Here is a 22,390-nt window from a genome sequence, read left to right as displayed (position 1 = left end):
TCCTTGGCTACAAGAAGGAGCAGAGCCACAGCAGCATGTGGATGTCTGAATGCAAGCATATGCTGCTCCTGAACTCTGCTCACTAGCTTACAGAGAACTGCACAAGTAGAACTTTGTCACTCTGGGTATCTTGAGTAGTTTGGCTTTGCTTACACGCTTCTTGGCTGTGTTCACAGCTGTAGGTATAGCCTCGGATATAATCTGCATTCCCGTAATGCAAACAGTCAGCAGCACTGCCAGGTGAGAGTCCCGAAAGCACACTGCATATCTCCCACTGCATCTTAGTGATCCATAAGCACTGCATCCTGAAGGTACCAGATCTGCACAGGATCCTTCTGACTTCCAGATGGACAAGGTTTGAGCTGTGCAGGGGAACATCAGAGCTGAGTCCTAGGTAGCCCCTACCACTGTAGAAAGCTGCTGGCTTTCAACAGCCAGAACATGGCAAGTAGGACTTACGAGCTGTAAGAGTGACTATAGAAGCTTAGTTGTCTCTTCATGGCAGAAGATAGAAGGTTTTTCCTCCATCATCCCTACTCTGTACCTCCAGACCTTCTAGGCCACTTGTCTTGAAGTGGAGCCCAAATCACACAATTAAATGTGATCTCCTCCCTGTCCAAGGCACATTCAGTGACTGACTTCCAGCAAGACATGGCTACTGTGTATTTATGCGCTTATGACAGACAACAGAGACAAGGACTGATGGACTCTGGTTCATTTGGAGATGGAAGGACTTACATGAAAAGTGTCAGCAAGCTGACTCATGGCACTCACACACATGGGCTTGGGAAGATTCATCATGGCCTACTTGTTTTTCCATCTGCATAATCTTATAGACAGGCCTTAAGATGCTCTAGAGAGCCTGAACCTGATTTTTATTTCTCTCACTCTGATGACATAACTACTGGGAAAAAGTGTTAGCAGCACAGAATTCATTTTGCCTGAAGACATTGGACAGCGACTAAAACACAAATGCAAATCTTGGCTCAGTGACATCAGCATCTATGAAAACACTGTAGCTCTGGTGAGGATTTCAGCTACAAAGGGCTTCCTTTGGAGACCACAGAGGAATTAACTAGTGAGTTGATGATGCATGTAGCTATAAAATAATCTCAAATTAGAAATTAATTGACTTTAATCAGTGGCTTCCTGAAAATAAGCAATTCATTATTTACTGTTAATGGATACATATTTATATTTTAGTATTACATAGGTCCCGATGATCCCTGGTATATAATTTCTACATTAAAAATACCTTAAACACCATCACAACCCTTCTTGTTGTTTTTGCCCCAAGGAAAAAAAATAAAATCAAAGACTTGAACAGACAAAAACCACCCCATGTTCATTTCCACTAAGGACACCATGGAATAAGGAGGAAGCACATAGGTGGGAAATAACTCATAATCACTTCAGTTTTTAAGCCTTGACTTACAGCACCACGGTTCACTGATAACTGTGGCCACTATTTCCAGTTTTTCATTCCAAGGAAGGTGGCAGAGCACAGTCAGGTAAGAAACTTTGGGAAACTACTTCCAGTTTCTTAGATGTTGGTTTATGCCCTGGAATCTGAATGGTCTATCAGAGTTGTTTGGGGTTTTTTGATCCTCAGTATTGTAGCTCATGGCATTCCCTAACCATCTCCAGACCTTTCTGGCATCATTTTAAATCCTGTGGATAATGCATTCATTATACTTCGAACACAAGCAGGATCAGCCCTTATAAGTATTTGGATAAGGGACAGCCTTTGAAAGCCCAATATCCTATGGGAAATGCTATGAGTGATTCACCAGGTGCCAATACTCTGTCTGGTAATTCACAATTGGTACTCTTCCAATTAGCAGCAGCAGACATAATCGCTAATACTTCCAGCTGCTACCTACACTGCCTTTCTTATCTGTTGTCTTTTTGTTTTCCTAGACTGCTTGTCCTCTTGCATCTTCTGAGAGATATTCTGCAATAAGATAACATCATTAAAACACTCAGTTAACATTAACTGATGTAGTTGCAAAAAAAAGAAGAAGTAGCATATCCTAGAGATAAGGCACTAAAACAACAAACTGAAGAAGGCAGGAGCTTTGCTGGGTAGAAAGCATTTGGGCTGTGAGAAGGAATGTTTGAGGTAGTAGAGTGTTCTCTCTCCCAGGGAATGCCTTGTTGGGGGGGGAAAAACAGGTGAGCAGGTTGAGTGAAGACCTTAAGCAAGTGCCAGCTGGGAACAAAGTTGTAGACCCTGTAGGGCACACTGACATTTATTTGATCTCACTGATTTCAGAGGATGAGTGGCCCCTGCACAGGTGTCGGTGTGCAGGCGTGACTCCCTGCATCCCGCCCCGCCTGGCTCCGCAGGCTGGAGCGAGGGCCTGACCTGCAGCAGGACTGCAGGAAAAGGACCGCCGGGCTGCCCTGCCCGGGTAAGAGATCTCCACGCCGCGCTCCGCAGCGGGGCTGGCGGGAGGCCGGGCGAGCCCAGGAACAGGCCCCCGCCTCAGCCCCGCAAAGCCCAGATAGCCTCTCCCAGCCCCGGACGCAGAGACGCCGCCCGACCCCGCAAGACGCCCGGCTGGAACCGCTCAGCCGCCGCAAGCAGACACCAAGCGCTCTCCCGCACTCTTCCCCGGGGCATGCAGGCAGGTCTGCCGGCGCCCCCCGCCCGCCGGTCGCCATGGCAACTGGACAGGCCGCAGCCCACCCGCGCAGTGTTTCTCCCCCGGGGGCGGCTGCCGCCGCAGGGGCCGGGTCTGGCGGCGCCATTCACCGTTCCGCTCCCCAGGTGCAGCAGCCGCTGCCTCTCCCCGCGGCGCCGGGAAGGGACGCCCAGCGCTCCCGGAGCTGAGAGAAGCCGTGGCTGCCGGGCTGTGCCCGCGGCGGGCGGGGCCAGGCTCGGCCCCAGCCTGGCTGCGCCACCGCGGGGGAGCAGAGGAGGAGGAGGCAGAGGAGGGACTCTGCAGCGGCAACAACTGACGTGTCCCCGCCATGGAACTCGGAGTGATTCATCAGCCGCGGCGGGGCGGCAGCGGGGTGCCGCGCTCCGTCCCCGCGTAGGCACGGCCGCGGCGGGGGCAGCCCCGGCACCGTTCTGCCGCCTGCACCGCCCTCTGCTCCTCGGCGTCTGTCCCTCTGCCCCCGCGGCTACGCGAGGATCCTGGGGGAGGCAAGATGGAAGAAATCCTGCGAAAGCTGCAGAAGGAGGCGTCGGGGAGCAAGCACAGGGCCATCAAGGAGAGCTGCACCTGGGCCATCGGTAAGGGGCGGGGGGCGCAGGCAGCGGCGCCGGGCTGACCCTGCCGCGGCCGGGCTGCTGGCGGGGTGTGGAGCGGAGCACGGCCCGGTCATGTTAGTGCCCTTAGCGGTGCGGGGTAGGAGCCGCCGGCGGGGAGGTTTGATAACGACAGGGGCAGGGAGACCTCAACAAACTTGTTCCGCGCTGGCCGCTGAGACTCCAGTGTGCGGGGTGGGACCGGAGCGCCTCGGGCGGTTGGAAATGCCCGGAGCTCCGCGCTGCTGGAGGGGCTGTGGTCCCGGAGCATCTGTGTCCCCCGCCACCTTCTGGGTCTGCTTCGTGGGTCTTGAGAGGCAGATATGGGTATCAGTGGCTGTCAGTTTCTGTGTATGCTGGGCGTGTGTATGTGTCTTTTCTCTGAAAACCCTCATTCCCTTCCTGAATCTTTGTAGAAAAATGTTCAGTACGGTTTTCACTGCTGGCTCACGTTCAGGCATTTATTTTAAAAGCTGGATTTTTTTTATTTTTATTTTTTTTTTTTTACTGGACTCCATAAGCTCTTTTATCCTTGCTATGTAATGGAAATAATGATCAATAAAATGAGATGTTCTTTTAAGGGAACATGAGTTTAGGTACATTTCAGCATCCACCCATTTTCAGAGACTGGCTGAGGCTTAAAGTGCTTTTGATGCTAACTACCTGGAGCATTACTTAATAAGACCCTTAACTTACATCAGCATAACTGTGGTACTTAAAATTGCTTAAAATTTTTGTTTTTCATCCATACATAGTTACAGCAATTTCTGGTAGTTCATACCTGTTGCTGTATCATTACTGCCCTTTCAGCTTTATGTTCCCTGGGTTGCTTCATTTTGTGTTATCCGTGCACAGCAGCAAGGATAGCCATCTGTCCTGTTCCAGTTTTGGTATATGTGCTGCTGAAGTGCTGATATGTTGAAAGGGAGTTCACTGAGGAAAAGATGGTATCTGGTGCCTTCTCATTGGGCACGCAGTGTCCTGATTCATGTAAATCTTTGAAGACTCAGAGCAGCAGTGATAGTTGTTCTGCCAACTGGAGTAGGTATAAACTTTAGGATTGTTGGTTCAGAGATTGTAGACAAATGTATTACTATGACTGAACTCAAAAGTTTCTTTTAAAAGACCAATTTTTTCCTTTGGTTCTACAGAAACGTTGGATTCTCCTGATGCTGCTATCAAGATACCTCCATACCAGCTAAGGTAAGAAGATTTAATGTTGAGTCTGTGGAGTTGTGTTACTAAAATTGGAGTAAAATTTGGAATTAAAAATGAGGTAGACAGAGGAGAGGTATGAATCTATGTGATTTCTTTAGTGTGTAGATACACATATCTGGGTTGGTAGTAGTGAGTAAATTGCTCATAAGCTTTTGGCCTCTAGCCATGAATGAAATATAAGGAAATGTGTTAAAATGGGCATGAGTATGTATAATGGTGACACTTGGTTAGAAAGGAGGGCTGCTTTATGATCTGGAGAGTTTTCCTTCTAAATTACAGCATTCAGTACAAGTGATGATGCTTTTCACTGTGTTTGTTTTCTTTTAAATCCAGATCAGTTTTTGTTTACTGAAAATAAATATTCTCGAAACTGAAAGGTTATATTATGGTACAGCTAGGACACTGGGTATGAATTAACATAATACAGTTTCTATGCCTATTTCTTCCTTTAGCCTGCTAGATTATCTTAAGTAAGCCTTTTCCCTTCTTTCTGCCTCCGTTTGTATACCTGTAAAATGGGGGAGATGGCACTGCCCTCAGTTTTAGAGCTATTCAAGATCTCATTTTGGAGATTCACATTGCTATGGAGAAAGTAAATAGGCAAGATTATTCACTGCCTCTTCTGACAGAACGGTTAGGAAGCATCAAAAGAAACTAGCAAGTGCACTGCTCAAAACAGGACGCTAATTCACACAGCTTATAGTTAAGGTGTGAAATGCTTAGGCTTAACTTTAATAAGAATGTAATGGATGCTGAAAATATGCATGGGTTCAGAAAGCACCTCAACAAATCCATTGAAGAAATTAATTGAAGTCTATCAGATGCAAAGGTATCCCTTCTTATTCAGAAGTACTCTAGTCAGAGGTGATTGAGTTTCTAAGAGAGTATGTAAAAATGTTGCCATAAATTTGGCCTGTAGTCCTCCTAGATATCTGCTATTAGGTGCTGACAGAGGTGACACTTTTTTACCACAGTATTACTATCTTGAGAGTATTTTTATCACTTCATTACTCCTCACTGCTCCTTTCAGGTATGCTTGGTGCAGCTTTGTGCAAGGAAAATTAGGGACTGAAGAGCTAGTTATTTCAGAGCAGTCACCAGATAGAGCAGCAAAAGAACTACTCTTATTGCTTCCCTAAAAACCTGCCAGCTGCAGCCTGAGGGGGCCTCAAGTCAATGGGGAGTGGATGTAACACAGGTCTGACATGACCAGTGCCAGACATACTCATTTCCAACACAGGCTGGGCAGCTGAGAACAGCTGGAGAAGTAATTCCCAGTAGTTCCATTAGACTTAGATTATGATTGCTGTTGGCACTGTGGTTGGAGAAAACTGGCTTTTTCTCTTCCCATTTATCACCCTTCATCTTTACAGTATATGGTCTCTCTGGTTTTAAGTACTATTCTCATTCCCTATGAATTAGTTAGCTAGCTGTTATCACATCTTCCTTTTTCACTTGCCTGCTGCCTCTTTATAGATATGCCTTTTTCTTTTCTTCATCTAATATTCTTAAAGTTGTATTTGCTTAGTTTTTTGGGTTTTTTTCTACTGTAAATACTAATCTTTTCAAACAAAGCTAATACCTTCACAGGTCTAACTATGATGAAGTAAGCTCTTAACATTAGATTTGCCAGTAACAATGTACTCACTATTACTGGATGTTTTACAAAATTAAGGCTGCACTAGAGAATTTGAATAAAAGCTTTGGTTGTGGGATCCTTCGTAGGGTTCTGCCATACAACCTCAGACAGTGTGGGAGATGTTGCTGTCACCAGTACTCTGAGCTTATTCTTCATTCTCTGCTAACAAGCTACTGCCAGACTCCAGATCAGCACACTAGGCTGCATCTTGGGCTGGACTTTGCCTGCATGATGTGCAAACCAGAAAAAAAATTCATCTTTGCTTAGTATTTGTTAAAGAATAGCACTGTGACAGCTTGTTTCCTAACACTGGAAAAGAATAGCCTTGAAAACAGAGCAATGGCAAAGACCAGAAATACAGACAAGATGGGTGCAGGATGGGCAATCCTGACCATGTCCCTCTCTTCTTGCACCCTGATGAGGTGCAGATTGCATCATCTGCTGTAACACATCAAACCCTGGCTGTTCATCCACTTTGAATCTGCCATTCACCCTTTCTGTTGTAATATTTTTGGGGTGTAGTAGCAGAGCCTGGGGATGTGGTCTGGAATATTCTGTGATACTGGAGATAGAGTGAAGGTATGTGGTGTCTTTCTACCAAGTGACCCTAATCCAAAACTCAGATCTGAGATCTATAGTGGTAACATACTGGAAGCGTTAAAGGCAGCGTCCCAAATGGTTTAGGAGAAAAATAGATATTTGTGAGGTCTCTTCCAAGAGCAGGAGCTGAAAAGAGTCTTTAGAGTATGTCATGAGGGGGAAAATGTTCCAGCTTGTTTAGTAGGAAAGTTTGGTGTGTCCTTAGAATATGCTGGATAAAACAAAAGTATATCAGCATTTCTCTACAGTATGTTTGGGGACTTATCTGGGGCACAACTATACTGTATAGGAATGGAGAACAGAGATTTATGATCTCCCCTGTCCAGTTGACATAAATACTGACTCAGTTTCAGAAATAGTGAATCTAGTAGGTACCCCAATCAGTATTGTTTCTGTTTCTCCACGAAGCAGCATCTGGCTTCCACTAGCAAGTTGTGTTGTTTTTACTGCTCTTTAACAGGATGGCCATGCCCTTACTCAGGTCCTTCTTTTCGTTCTGGAACTGAAGAATGAAGTCTGCTCATGAGAAGATGTAAACTGCATACTCCCCTTTTTCCCCCTTAAAAAGTAAATGGCCATTTGCTGGTTTTGAAACTGTGGTTCTGGATGAATAGAGGTTCTTCATAATGTATATTTTAAGACAGTGATCCTAGTGTGAGAATGGGGAGGACAAGTTATCTTTTTTTATTTCCTCAGACTATGACTAGTTGAGTTCAGGCATTGTTACGTGTGTTGTATCAGCCACATACTTTTCACCATAGTGTTGGGGTAGATTAATCCTATGTTCTGGCTTGTTCCTGAGCTACTCATAGTATCCTCTCTTGTGTTGGGGTTCTGTTACTGAGCACCAGGCAGGCCACATGGTAGTTTCCTCATGTCTGTGCTATTAGTTGGGTGGTTCAGCTGTGGCATTTGTCTGGGAGCTGTTTCCAGCACTTGTTTGGTAACTGCTTAGATAGCAAGTGCCTGGTATGTTTGAGAGCACCTGGGAGTGGAGTGACTGTACACTCAACCTGGAATGTTATTCTTTAGTGTAGTTTGATAGAGATATGTTGAGTATATCTTCAGGTAGTTAAATGAATGCAAATCCCAGTTGATGACCTAGCATATTGTGTGGTTCTGTGATATTGATTCTAGTGGGGGACATTAGTTAAATGTCTCACTTTCTAAAGAAATACAAATCTCCAACAAATACAGACTTCCCTACAGAGTTCTGCCAGCTCTGCCTTGAGATAGGAGTATGTGTGTGCTTTTTCAGTACTTTGACTTGTGATTAGGCTACTGAGCAGGGGTATGAAATAGTAAAGAAGATTAAAGTGAACCAGGATGGAAATGACCTTAAGCCAGTTGAAGGCTTTGCCATAGATGTCATGTGAATTCTGGAGAAGGGAGAGTCACGTAACGCGTTGGTAACTGGTCCATTGTTGCCTCCCCTAGTATGATGTTTGTCTCTGAACAGGTGTTGTGAAAATTAGATATATGCTAAGTGCTTGAGGAGGCTGAATGGATGACTTATGAATAATGAATTAGACAAAAGGAATTGATGTGCTGATGTTTTAATTGGTCAACTGATCACATGGAAAATAGCTAGAAAGAGCTTAATGTTGTCTGCTAGCAAACAATTGTTTGCTACTAAGTTGAGCTGCATTCACTTCAGTGTTTTCAAGATGACAAATTCTGCCCTAGGGCCAACCACCTACACTAAGCAACTCTCTCTTTTTGGCTAGTTCCTGCCCAGTTTCTCCATTGTGGTTTTAGAGGCTGAAATGTGATCCATAAAAGGCAACTGAACAGACACAAAAAAATGAGCCTTGAAAGAGAATGTTTGATCAGAGCGGTTTAATACTCATGAGGATTATATACATAGCAGAGAATAAAATAGGAGGCTGGGAAGCACTTGTCAGTCACAGTGTTTTGAAAAAAACCCGGAGTTTCTTGGAATGCTTTATGCAATTAAGTCATGCCTCATAGGCTATATAGAACTTGGTGGCTTTCTATCATCATGGTGCTGAAAAGAGGAGGTAGGTTTGGATTTTTGAGGGAGGCTGTGGTTTGGTGGTTAGTTTAGCTGTTGTGTGTTGGTGTTTCTGTCCTTACTGGAACCTGGAATCTTATCTACAGAATTTGTTACTACATCCCTACCATTCTTCATTAGGATTTATGTTTTTATTATCCTAAAGAGGCTTGTTCGTAGTTCCAAGAGATTTCCTGTAATTTCCAGGTCTCTCTACTATCCTTTTACTACTTTTCTTCTGACCAGAACAATGACAAGATATACTTTTTTGCTCTTTTGTCAGTATAGCAGGAGCATCACTGCAGATTTGAGTCTGAGCTGTTCTGTGAAGCTTATGTGGCTGTTGTCTCTTTACTCCCAGAGAAATGTGTCTGAGTGCAGAAGATGCATATGCAAGACTCTCAATAGTTTAAATTGCTCTTCATGCCAGCTTGAAGTTTCCCCTGTGGACCTTAAAGTAATGGCCACAAGACATGCTGATGAGTGAAGTGTTCTGGCGTAATAATGTATGTAATTTACATCCCTTCTTAAAGGAAGAGCCAGAAGGGCTTTCCAAATGCTTGCTGATCTGTTCAGCATATCTGTACACTGGACATCTCTGTACCTAAAAGTTACAGAAAGTAATTGAAATCAAGTGGGGGCACAGGCTCAAGCCTTCCTTTTTGTGTTGCTAGCAGTTCTTGTGTTCATCACTGCAAAAGCTTGCATCCCTCTGGTATTTCACATTGACCTTTCAAAAATAACCACTATTTCCAGGGATTTGAGCTGGAGAGTCAGAAGTCAGTGGTGAGCAGGGTCCTCAATAATAACTAGTTTATGTCCAGTTCTGTCTCCCCTGTTTGTGTCCCAGTACTATTCGTCTTGGTGCTGGTTTTTGAGGGCAGTTAGTGAACTTCAGGAGTGCAGTACAATGAAGACCAGTCAGGAACAGAAGTAAGCCTTAAACTTAGCTGAACTCCAAAATATCTGTCCTCCTAACATTTTTTTTCCTATAATCATGGGAATTTGGGAATGAAGTTTGTTCTACTCTGCCATTTGTTTTTTCATCTCTAACTTTGCATCTGACCTACTTCTTGGGAAGTAGATACAGCTTACAAACTCTTAAATAAAACAACATGCTCGCACATTTTAGCTTGCGCTCAACAAATAATGAAAGCAGTAAGTGCAGTGTGATCATCACCAAACATCCAGTGCCATGGAGGCTTCCAGTCCACTTAGCCTTGCAGATAATTCACTTAGATAGTCTTGGGGCTTGGAATGCGTTTTGACTTCTCCATTGTGAAGAAATATTTGTGATTTCCTGATTTCTTTCTTCTCCCATCTACTTGATTTTTTTTTTTTTTTCATCATTTCTGTTAGTTTCTTTCCACTGGGAGTGGATCGGGAAGGTTATCTATCTATCACAGTATCACAGTATGTTTGGGATTGGAAGTGACCTCAAAAGATCATCTAGTCCAATCCCCCTGCTGGAGCAGGAACGCCTAGGAGAGGTCGCACAGGAACATGTCCAGGCGGGTTTTGAATGTCTCCAGGGAAGGAGACTCCACAACCTCCCTGGGCAGCCTGTTCCAGTGCTCTGTCACCCTCACTGAGAAGAAGTTCTTTCTTGAATTTAAGTGGAACCTCTTGTGTTCCAACTTGATCCCATTACCCCTTGTCCTATCATTGTTTGCCACTGAGAAGAGCCTGGCTCCATCCTCATGGCACTCACCATTTATATATTTATAAACATTAATAAGGTCACCCCTCAGTCTCCTCTTCTCCAAACTAAAGAGACCCAGCTCCCTCGGCCTTTCTTCATAAGGGAGATGCTCCACTCCCTTAATCATCTTTGTTGCCCTACGCTGGACCCTCTCCAGCAGTTCCCTGTCCTTCTTGAACTGAGGGATCGATCTATCTATCTATCTATCTATCTATCTATCTATCTATCTATCATCTCTATATTCATCAGATCCCCTGACGAGAAAAAAGGAGCAGGGAGGGAGGAATGACTGTCTCTGGGTTTTTTGGGGTGGTGTTTTTAGCATACATCTCTCCACTAGATTTTTCTTATTTTTAATGCACTTTGCTTCCTGCTTGTGCTGCCACAGCCACCTGGCATTAAGCACTCCTGTGCTTTCCTTCTGAACCTGACTGCTGGGTATGTGACTCATGCTGCTCAACCATTACACAGTTGCTATCTGGCATTCAGTAAGTGGATGATGAGTTCCCTGGCTGGCACCCAGCCAAGAAGAGATTATAGTGGCAGTGTGGACTGCTGAGCTGCATCTACTCTGCTGGCAGTTTACAGACTGCATCCAGACTTTTGGGGGGCATTTACGTAGCCCATTTGGTATTTTGAATGGTGTACATGCTCTTGTCTTGATTCAAAATGTTGCATTCCTAGTTCTGTTATTGAAGGACGGGTGAGGGGAGGATGTTGATGTCTAGAAAGGCAGGGTGGCACTGTCTAATACAGTATTTGGATCAAGCTGCATGTTTAATCTGGGGTATGTAACTGGCCCTATTTCTGTCTGATGGGCGGTATTTTTATGTCAGTAAGAGCTTTGCATCTGTTCTGGTGCCCCAAAGACAGCAGTGTTGGTGAGGAAAGGGATGTATAGGGCCAGTTTCCATCATGCATGTCTGAACTCTTGCTGCCAAGAAAAGATTCCCAAAGTGTTGGAAGGCCTTTAGATCTAGGAGTCCCTAAAAACCTGTCAGCTGAGGTTATGGCTCTTGAAGGTATTGAAGAAGGATTGATATTGTCATGTGAAAAGGTGCATGGTTTCTGAAATATTATTTCTGTCACTCTTTTTTAATGGATTTTTTTGGTGTTCGGCATTTTCGGTTTGGTTTGTGTTTGTTTTGGATTTTGTTGGTTTTGGGGGTTGTTTGGGTTTTTTTTGTTTGGTTGGTTGGGTTTTGTTGTTGTTATTTGGTTGCTTGTTTTGTTTTTTTTTTTTTTTTTTTTTTAAGGCAGTGCTCGCTGTTTCTGAAACTAACTTGCTACCCCTCCTGACATTCTTTGTAGTAGCGAACCTTAATATTCACCAGTGCTTTGGGTCGTTGTTCCTTTTACAAATTCTTCTGAAAGTCAATTCTAGATTTGTGAGAAAAGTCCCCTGTATATTGGTTTTGGCTGGGCTAGAAGCTAGTAGGATGGGAGTGCAGAGCAGCTGGGTGAGGCTGAGCTGCCTTTTGAGGTTAACCCCCGATATACAGTTACTGTGCAATGTAGGCAATTAATTCAGTACAGGAATAGCACCAATAAAAAATGAGAACAGCCATAATTTTGAGTGTTTGTCTAATTTCTAACAACAAATGCAACCACAATCTTGCCCCAAGAGTCTAAGAATGATAGTGGGATAGCTGTGTGTGTGTTTGTTTTAAACATCTGATCAGTTTTAGTGCTTGCAAAGGAGAAGAAAGTGAGAACATCAGGAGGCTGTTGATAATTGCCCTAGAGAATAAAATATGGTTGGGCGGGGAAACCAGGGGATGGAAGAAAAGTGACACTGAAACAGGGAGGACTCTTTTCCTACTGAATGAGGGTTGACTCTGCTGTGGTCTTTGTGTGATGCTGTGCAAGTCACGACTTTTCTTTGTTTTGGAAATGAATGGGTGAGTGGGAATAATAAGTCTTTTCTCACAGTTCTTTTATTTATGTTCTGTGAAAGGTAACTAAGCTGCAGGAAAGAGACTGCCTTTGGTTTCCTTAAGTGTTTGTTTGCTTAAGAAATTGACTATGTTAAGGTGCAGTGAGTAGAAAATTACATAATGCATTGCAAATGTAGGGATATTTTTAACAACCATCCCTTAGGTCTGTCAAGATTTAGCATTACACTGCTGTGAAAGTTGAACGGAATTCCAGATTGCAGCATTAACCTTCAAAATGTAACTAGTAATAACCAGAAATATACCTTATCCTCCTGTTTCTTCATCAAAGTGTTTTGTAAATAACTCTAGGCCATCCAACTGTAATGGAGAAAATAAGTTCATTTGCAAAATGTCTGTGCTATAGTACCTCTGTCCCTCTTTTCTGTCCCCTCAATCTTACCCTGTTTCAGCATTGTAAAACTTCTGATGGAAGTTCAATTCTTGTAAGATGCTTTACTTGTTCTTCTCAGTGTACTGAAATTTTGAAACAAAAATGTTTCCACTGGAAAAATACTCAGCTTCCCTTCCAGTCTTGCCCAATATAGGGAAAAGAGGTTTTGTGGAACAGCTTGATAAGCTTTCAAAATTGTAGGCTGAGCCAAGTCCAGTGTGTGCTCTAATTCAGGCCAGGAGGTGTACGCTAGGCATGGATACTCTGCTCCTCACCTCATCTTCTTTATGTGTTTCAAATGATAGTCAATAAAATCACCTAAAGAATACAGATTGCTTTATAATTAAGACCTTGTGAGGTTTACATGTGTTATTCAATTCCTTAAGAGCAGAGTTAGTAAGTGGCTGTCATACCTTGTGCAAAGGACAAAAATCTACTGGGGTGGATGTTCTAGGGAGAGTGATGATAATGTGTCACAGATTATGCTACAGCTTTGGAGACTGGAAGCATCTTGATTATTATTTTGGCCTTGTCTACTTTAATATTATGTAGAATCTTTTGTTATCTCTCTTCCTCTTCTCTCAAGCAAAGGTGCGTTTTGTTCTGTTTCGATTTTGCCTTGACAACAGTATCAGGCTCCTATCTAGGAACTTTGTGTTGAAATCAAGATGTTATTAGTGAGTATAGCGAAGAAGCAAATGACTTAAAGTGCTCTCCAGCTGAGCGACTGTGCTGAGCTATTTAATTACGATTGTATGAATTCTCTGGTCTCAGCTGCATTAGGCTGGATGGAAGATGAAATTGTTCGCGTTTGCCTTTCCCATGAGTAGAGCTATACTTCTGCTGCTATGGCAAATCCATGTATCTTGGAAAGTAAGTAAATAAATTTTAAAAAAATGCCGCTATGTCACTTTAATACCAACCAGTATTAAATTGCAATCTCATTCAACATTCTAGGCTGAAAAATTGTTAAAATGGTAGCTAACAAACTGTATGAATTTACATTTAGGCATTATTCCTCACTTGCTTTTTTCCCCTGTATCATTAAGTGTCCTCTGCTAAGCAACTCTTATGCTTCCCTCCAGAGGCAGGTTCATTTTAGCACTGGGAGAAGTGATTACTTTCTGTCTTGGTTTGAAAAGCAAAGGAAGTCAAGGGAAGAAGGGAATGCTTGAAACAAAGAGAATGGAAAAAGGAAATACTTAGCTGGGGGACCCAGAGGGAAGTCCAAGAGAGAGCTGATGTTGGCAGCAGAGGTGAGAGAGAATCAGATTCAGAGAGTTAAACCTCAAGTCATATGAAAAGAAGCCCTTCCATTGTAACTGGATAAAAGTAAAGAGTTTTGTACTGTCTGGGGAGAAAAAGAATAAGAGGTTTTGGTTTTTAAAAAAACAAAACCAAAGTTGCAAGTGATTAGGAATTAAAATAAAAATCATAGACTAGTTTGGGTTGGAAGGACCTTCAAAAGTGACCTAGTCCAACCCACCTGCAAAGAGCAGGGACATCTTCAACGAGATCAGGTTGCTCAGAGCACTGTCCAACCTGACCTGGCTTTCAACCAGAAATTATGAAGTTATTAGTAAAGGTGGAACCTTACCTGGTTATATGAGAGGCAAATCTCTTGACATGGGAAACATGCGCACAAGTCTCTCTGTGCTTGTGAGTAACTGGGGTAAAATCTTGGCCCTGCTGAAGCATGTCAGAATTTATATCAACACAGTTGACGGTGGTCTCTCAACTTTTTTTGTTTGTTTTTCAGGACCTACTAACTGCTTGTTTGTTCTTATGAAGTGCTGTAGCATCAAAGTTGTGTAACAGTGCATGGTTATCTTGTAGTGGTACAGCATCATAAAGATAATTTATTGTTGGGGGAGAGTTTCTTTGGGGTGTTTTTTGTTTTGTTTGGGGTTTTATGTTGTTGTTCTTGAAAATGATGGTTCTAACTAGAAGGCTTCAGATTTTGTCTTTTGTTATATTGCTCTAAGAAGTCCCTAAGTACTATTAACAAACTTGAATTTGCATAGAGATAGACATGTTAGTGCTGGAGGACTCTGTTGTAGTCATCTGGTCCAAACTTGCCATATATTTGTATGCTGCAAGCTCCAGACTTCTGAGCTTGACTGTAATATTCTTCATAAGTGGGATGGTCATAATCGTTTCTCTAGACTCTGAGCAAGGACTTAAAACCTGCTTTCTTCTTGAAGAGCTTTTACCTGAAAAAGGATGTATTTGTTTCCTGTTCCTCCTCCAAGTTTTAAGTACTTCAATTGTGAACCATAAAGTTGTTGGTGGGTTCTTTTATCAACTTTCTCTAAGCTTAGCACAAAAAAAGAACAGTTACAGATATTTCTACTTTATATGTACATGTGTTCATATATACACTGCTGGAATTTGTTTTACACAAATCACACCACTTTGTCATGTGTTTTTTTTTGTATAGGGACAGTATTTGCTTCTGTTCGGTTTATTTAAGGGTAGCAGCTAGGAGTACCTCCAGAATTTTGAGAATTCATCTTTCCCATTTATTTTCTCACAGTGGGCCAACTTTTCTGCTTGAGTGAGTGAGGCTAATGGAGTTACACACTGTGACACTTTGTTCATTTTAAACAGCCAAGATGGAGCAGCAGTTCTGAACTGTCAGTGTTACTCTGACTGAAAAATGTCAGACTCTGGCTATGACTGTTATCCCGCCTAACAAACAGCATATCAGAAAATGGCAACAGCCGTGAATCAAATTCTTATCTGTTCTTTGACTGGGCTGTGAATTATGCTATGGAATACAAATTACATGCTGATAAGGCCCTGAGGTTCTGAATTTTGTTTCTGCTATGTAATTTTCAGGGGGAAGATAATGCATACAGATGTCTTATTTTTAATCTCTACTTATAATTCCATTTCTGAAAGTTAGTATGGTTATCACAATTTGCATGAAGGCGAATAACTTTTAGAGTGGTGACAAATACTTCATTTATAGTGCCCCCTTCTCTAAGTCAGAATTGTGGAGGTGAAGCTGGGCCAGGAGACTGTGTTCCAGGTGCTAACAAGGAGGAGTTAAGAGTGGGCCATTTCCTACCTTCATTATAATTTTCATTATGAGAGTGAATTAATGAACCATTATTCTTCTCTCACTAAAGACTTGTTCTGCTACAATGAGGATAGAAAGATTTTTATTATCTCTTACTTACAATAGTAATCTGTCTTGCTCTGACCTTTTTGGCAGTTTGTTTTGACTGACCTGTTATAGTACCCCTTGTGACAGACCTGCAGGGCAAGAGGTAAGTTGATGAGCCATGGCAAACTCCAGTGACTAGAAAGGTTGTTATAACTCAGTGTGCTGAATATAAAGGGTATTTAGGTTCTTGTGACTCATTCTGCATCTTACAAAGCTGACAGTCGTGGAGTGGGATGGCTCAGGAAGGACAACCTGTGCTCCTGGAGATACTGGTCCTGGATTATGCACTGGGTTCTGTCTCTGACCTTTTTGCTTGATCCTGGGCAGGTCACTTGGGATTCAGTTAAGATACCATGGAGGCCTAGTGACAAAACTCTAGGTAGCTTCAGTAGGAACAGGACTGAATCTTTGTCCTTGGTGCTGTCTTCTTACTCTGTTTTGCACGTAACAAGGTCTGCACTTAACAAATGCTGTGTTCTCTAATGGAGTGCCAGTTAGTGCAAATGGCTACTGGTTTCTAGTGACCTTAGAATATATATTTACATATATATTTTTTTTTGTTTGTTTGTTTTTAATTGGCCTTCTGGGTCAGGACAGCAGAGTTGTTGGCACTATTTGTTTTGAAGGGAGGGGACTTCCATCATGTTGTACTTGTTCAATATTTGTGTGTTATACCAGATTTTAATAGAAACACTGTGACTAGGAAAGCTGTTTCATGACTCTGCAGTTACTTTCTGTGCTTTAAAATTGTTCTTCCAGACTCTCTTGTGCTGTCAGGTAAAGAACACTACAGCCAGGATCTGTTATTGGCACCTCTCTCTTCTCTCTCTCTTCCCCACCCCCCCGCCGCCTCCTGGCTTCTTTCTCTTTTGGGAGGATGGTTCCTTTGGTTTGGTTTGGTTTTTAAACTGAGCTTTCTTTTGAGAGCACTGCTATGTGGACATATGCAAACAATGCAATTAGCATGGATTTCAGCATAGTACAGTACTTGGATCTGAGTACATCCTTTTTCTTCACTACCATTCCTTCTTTACACCACCACAACTTCATTCTTCCCTCTAGATTCTGCTTTCATTGCTTTATTTCATCTGTCAATGCGAGCATACCTTATCCCAAAGCTTTTGGCAGCTTCCCCTCTTCCAAGTCAAAGGTTCTCCCTTCCTTTCATACCCACTTTGTGTTGTACTTGACTTATCTCATGCAGGCTTAAATTGGTGTGTGTGCCTAAAACTATATTTGTATGTGTGTCCCCACCTGCATGGATCAGTATGGAAGTATAGGAGTTCCAGTGTGAAACTAGTTTCCATACAGTAGCATAAATGGAAAACGTTCTTCAACTTGTTTTGAAGTATATGGTTATGTACCGGTTTATTCTGAGAACATCACATATATGAACTGTGACTTGACAGTATGGAACTGCAGAGAGTGGAGTAAGCAATGAGATCCTGTGTTGTGATACCACTCAAAATTGTAAAAGGGCTGTAAGGTATTAGAGAGAACCTCAATCCCTTTCTTTATTACACGAGACCAAATTCTGGTCTGCATTATCTCTTGTGCAGCCTTATTTAACCCAATTCTTAAGTGACAGACCTTAGCAGGGACCAGTTGTATTAGTTTACATCATCCTCTCCCATTCTGCCTGAGAATTATCTGCTGTGTCCTTTTGTGTTCTCACACTAGCAGATGATGCATTTAAATAGCAGGTCGAACTGAAGTGTGGAAGATGCTCAGGCTAATCAGCATTGTGAGGTATCTCTGCAGGTGTTTTATAGCTGTAGCATGGAAATGCTAAAGATTTAATTGACTGAGTGTGTAACAAGAACAGGAAATGACACAATGACAATTCATTTTCTCCAAGAATACAGTGGGAGCACAGGCTGCAGCAACCTTAATTAGGTTTTCACTTAAACATTTTAAGCAAGGAAGGGAAGTTCAGCTAGTTGAGTCTATTCTAATTTCCATCCTCCTGATTGTCATTGTTTGCTCTTCATTTTGGGAGATATCTCAAGAAACAGCTCTTGTTGTTCTCTGCTCATTTCAGTATGTGATGACAGATGGTAGGCAACACACTGATGTGCAGAGTAGCTACACGTAAGCCATAGGAGCTCCCACCTGTCTTCATTATAATGAAACTGAACTGGATCCACTCCAGTGACTTCTGACTGCCTTCCCTTTCCCCTCTCCTCCCTGCCTCCATCCACTTTAATGTGAGAAGAAATTTGTTGTGTATTAATAATGCCCCAAACTTTTACATGCTGTTGCAGTGAACTGTAGAAAGTCTAAAAGAAACATGATGTTCTGCCCTGAGGAGGTGCAGGTCCAAATAAACATCAGCTTTTAGCATCCCTACAGTTAGCACTATAAGCTATTGTGATTTTTTTTTTTTTTTTTTCCCTTCTTTTTCTCCTGTGTGTGCCTGACTGATTGACTACCTACCAGTTAATGCACAGGTACCTTGTTTTGGCACCTGTTGATCTACTAATTTCAAATTTGAGTTCTCTCCTAGAGGGTGGTAATGAGAACTTATTTTAAAAGAGAGAGTATGTTGAAGTCACAGCGTGAAAGTTAGCAATTAAACGTGCTTTGTGGGTTAGAGATGAGTTGCTGTGGCACATCTCTAAACTTCAAAGTCCTATCAAAATTACCTGCATGCTACAGATGTTCCCAGGTCCAGGCAAAGCTGGCAGTAAATACACAGGCAGTAGCCAGCTCTGTACCGGCTAGAGGATTACTGTCTGAACCTGGGAGTCAATGTTTTGACAGTTTCTGTAGATCTGGATGATATGACACTCTATGAGGAAATATTTCCTAGATTTCTGTAATTCAAGCTGTTTTGGCTGCTAAACTTGCAGGTGTTAAGAGTCCTTTTAGTTAAATTGATTCCAGAAACATTCAAGAAAGGAGCTTCTGAGAAAACTGGGCTTTGTGCCTGCTTGTTTCTCAGAATATCCTAAGTGAAGCAAATGGTTAGCTTTTAGTTAGAAACCTATTTCAAGACACACATCTAGTTTTTTAGAAATCTGTATAATTCATGTTTCTTTTAAAAAGCTTCTTGTGGTGTTATGCCAAATGGCCTTTTACAAACCTGGAAATATGAAAAGAATTGCAGATTCTCAAGAGGTCTTTGCCGAGTACAGAAGCTTGCTGGATTGCTTACCTGAGCTTGTGACTCTAAACTCTTTATCATTAAAGGAAGGGCTTACATTTCAAAGAGTAAATAGCAGAATTGTGCCCCTTGGGGTAGCTTGTGATTTTTGCTTTTTTGGGAAAGGTGGAGAGAAGGGAATACCAGCTGAATGCACCCAAAACAGAGTTAACTTTTCAGAGTGGACTTTCAGTCTCCTCTGCAAGCAGGATCCACTGAAGGAGTTACAAGCCAGGTTCCCCAAAGCTGAGATGGTCAGTGTTTGGTAATTCACATTTAAATTTTTTTAAAAGCAAGTTCAGGTTGTAGACTGCCAGTTTTGGGGGGAGGTTGGCAGGTCATGGGCAAACTATGATAAAGCATGACTTCAGGTAGCATTGACAGTGCATCTGAAACTCTGGTAATCGCTATTGCTCTAACCCAGGGCTTCTCCTTAGCTAGTTATTGAAGGGAGGATGTGCAAGAGGAGCAGACTGTGCACACTGGTCTACTGCATGTGTTTCATTCATGTCAGAACTTGAACCTTCAAAATTGTAGGAAAGTTAGTCAACTGAAACTAAGTGAATTCAGGTAAAAGGCAGTTCACAGGGGCTAAAGAGGAAAAACTCTTCATTTTGGTATATTTAGAAATTAAGCATCTTTGACTCTGCTTTGAAAGGACAGGGGGTTTGGGTGTTTGTTTGAATGCATTGAGACTTGACAAAGAAGAATAGCTCAAACGGAACAAGTCAGGGCTTTTTGGTTTCCAGTTGGGTAAGAAAAGACTCAAGTGGTTGTTCCTTCTTACCTTGCACACACTTGTTTCCATGGGGAGGAAATTAATACAATTCTGAAAGGACTCCTTGGGGTACAATGCAGATAGCTGGAGAACTAATACTCTTAAGGGCTGGCACAGAATGGTTTGCCAGAAGCGTGTCTATACAAATGCAAAAACAGACTCTGTATGAAGAGATAAGAGCCTCTTATGATACGTGACCTAATGAAGTGTTGCAAACCTCTAGGGGCGCTGCAGTTGAACATCAGCTGAGTATCTCTGATCAGGAATGGGTTCCTTGCCAACTAGCAGGATTTGCTTGAAGGGCTTGTGGTTACTAGTGCTCCTCAGATGCTGCAGCCCTCCTCTGATAAGGAACAAGAAGTAAAGTGGGAAGTCATAGCTCCAGACACTCTTTGGTTTGGTCACCAAATTAGAAAAATTCAGTATGTGAGCACTGAGTCAAAAGCATCTAAAATATTATCCTAGTTATTTATTTATTTTAATATTTTTTAAAAAGGTGTTATTCTGTACTCAAAGCGCAGCTTAGTCATAGTTGTTGTACATGCTACATGTATAGGTGTACATTTGCTTTTGTCTACAGCATTTATAATTAGAGGGAGCTAAAATGACAAGGCATACTGTACTGTAAAGGAGACCATAGACCAAAACTTGACTAATAGAAAGTGAATTATGAAACTACTTTTCTAGCAACTTGAGTATTAAACAGAAGGTGACTGAGGTGTAATGCCCATCATGCTGAGTTGAAGGACCACTATTGATGTGTGAATCGCTTCATTATGCGTTGCACATTCATGTATGCACACAGAGGGCTAACAGTTGGGAAATATTTTGTGAAATTTGAATTAAAAGGCCATTCTTAACAGTATGTGAAGAAATATGCCAGCTCTCTTTAGAGGGTAGATGTTCTTCCCTGAGTTGTGAAATTCTCCTTGATTCCTGTATGCGTTATCTTACCGAAAATGATACGGGCCTTCTGGAATGTTCCTCCTTTGAATACCAGTTTCAGTTCCGTTGTTCCCTGTCATTTTTACTGTTTTTAATTTTCTGCAGGGAGAAGTGTCTCCTTCCTCTCCAACTGGCTCTGGAATCGAAGAGCATGAAACTGGCCCAGCAGGCTCTAGCAGGGATGCAGGTATGGCTTTTGAGTGAGTGTGTTAGTGGGTAGTGGGTGTCATGGAAATCTAGGCTTTTCTTTTGAAAAATACTGCAGGAAAAGTGTCTGTCCTCAGGTGGACCTAACAATAATGTTTGTGTTTCTGTAACAGTGTTCAGAAGTTGGGATGCAAGTAAAGGCCAGTGATTCCACAGAAGCTAAAAATATTCTGCAGATAGGTGGGAGTTCCTGGCTTTCAGTGCTGAAATGGAGATGTACTCTTTGTATGGCCTTGTGCTACCCTCAGTAAGCCTTGCCACTTCTAAATGTCTTGGAAACTAATCTGAGTCAAGTTTTTTATGTTTTATTTAATTGGAAGAGAGGACTGCAGTGCTTGAAAGATTGAGAAGCTAACAAAGGATCTGGGAGCTGCGTTCTCTATGTGTGGGCACTTTCCATGCTTTTCTGTACACTGAAAACAGTAGGAGTAGCATCTGATTTGAAAGTTTAAGAAATTGTGAAAGAAAACAGCAGTGCAGCATAAGCAACAAAATGACTCTTGGGTTTGACAGTATAAAAACTAAATCAGTTTAGCTTTCTTTTAGTTGGACAAATGAGTATCAGTAAATACTTATCACTAGGGGAGTGCTAGTTGTGGAAAAAGCTGGTACGCTGCTGGGGTGTGAGATGCATACCACCATTTTCCAAAAAGAAATTTCTCCCTTCAAGAGCAAGCATGAAGTTGTTTTGGGCGTATAAGGATGTAAGTAGTCATTCAAATTCACTTATTTCAACATAGAACGTGTCAGGCATTTGATTAGACAGTGCCCCGTACTGGGATGTGACATGGCTGTGGGAGGCTCTAGCTAAGGAAAAAAGGTACTTTCCGAAGGGTCACTGTAGTTATTGGACTCTGCCAGAAGACCCGTGTCACTTTCTTGCAGCATAGTCCTCTGGTCCTACTCGGAGGTCCTGTGCCCTGTGTTTCAGATATATGAGCGGTGAGAGGACGAGTAGGAGAGGGAGAGGGGGTTGCTGTTAAAATGAAAGCAACAGTAGACTAGTGGGATTTGAATATATGTCTGCTCTTGTACCAGTGCAGGTATGCCTGTTAGAAGAACTCTGTAGAGTGATGATTGACTAAGATTAGTGGAGGAATTATGAATGGCCCCCTATCCACTGTAGTATAACTTCCTTGAGAACACTCGGTGAAGATAAATTTTATCTTTTTACTCTTCTAACTTGCTGCACATATGCTTGAGTTCTGTAAGAACTGGAATTGCCAAGCTGTGTATTTGCAGAGTGTATTTCAGAGTGTTACCTCCTATCTAGAAGCCTAATAAAGTAATCCAGGCAAAAATACAGTCCTTCATCTGCATTTATGGTATGTGAAGTTTTATGAAGGACAGAACAGCACACCATGCAACTGATGTTAGGGAGGT

General features: G+C 42.3%; 1 protein-coding gene across 6 annotated transcripts in view; it reads left to right on the top strand.

Annotated features, from left to right (window-relative positions):
* The first annotated feature begins 2,654 nt into the window (after positions 1-2,654).
* ARFGEF3 (ARFGEF family member 3) overlaps positions 2,655-22,390 on the top strand; it is a 90,076-nt gene continuing 70,340 nt past the window's right edge. For 5 of the 6 annotated variants that reach the window (XM_071806495.1, XM_065833642.2, XM_071806494.1 and 2 more), the window contains exons 1-3: positions 2,656-3,244; positions 4,411-4,462; positions 20,906-20,987. In XM_071806495.1, the coding sequence (XP_071662596.1) occupies positions 3,160-3,244; positions 4,411-4,462; positions 20,906-20,987 (219 nt within the window). In that variant the 5' untranslated portion in view covers positions 2,656-3,159. Of the gene's footprint in view, positions 3,245-4,410; positions 4,463-20,905; positions 20,988-22,390 lie in introns of all 6 variants that reach the window. The other variant, XM_071806492.1, reaches the window with a different exon arrangement.

Source organism: Patagioenas fasciata, chromosome 3, assembly GCF_037038585.1.
Source record: "Patagioenas fasciata isolate bPatFas1 chromosome 3, bPatFas1.hap1, whole genome shotgun sequence".
NCBI lineage: Eukaryota > Metazoa > Chordata > Aves > Columbiformes > Columbidae > Patagioenas > Patagioenas fasciata.
Note: the sequence above shows the minus strand (reverse complement) of the source record. Positions and strands in the feature narration are given on the sequence as shown.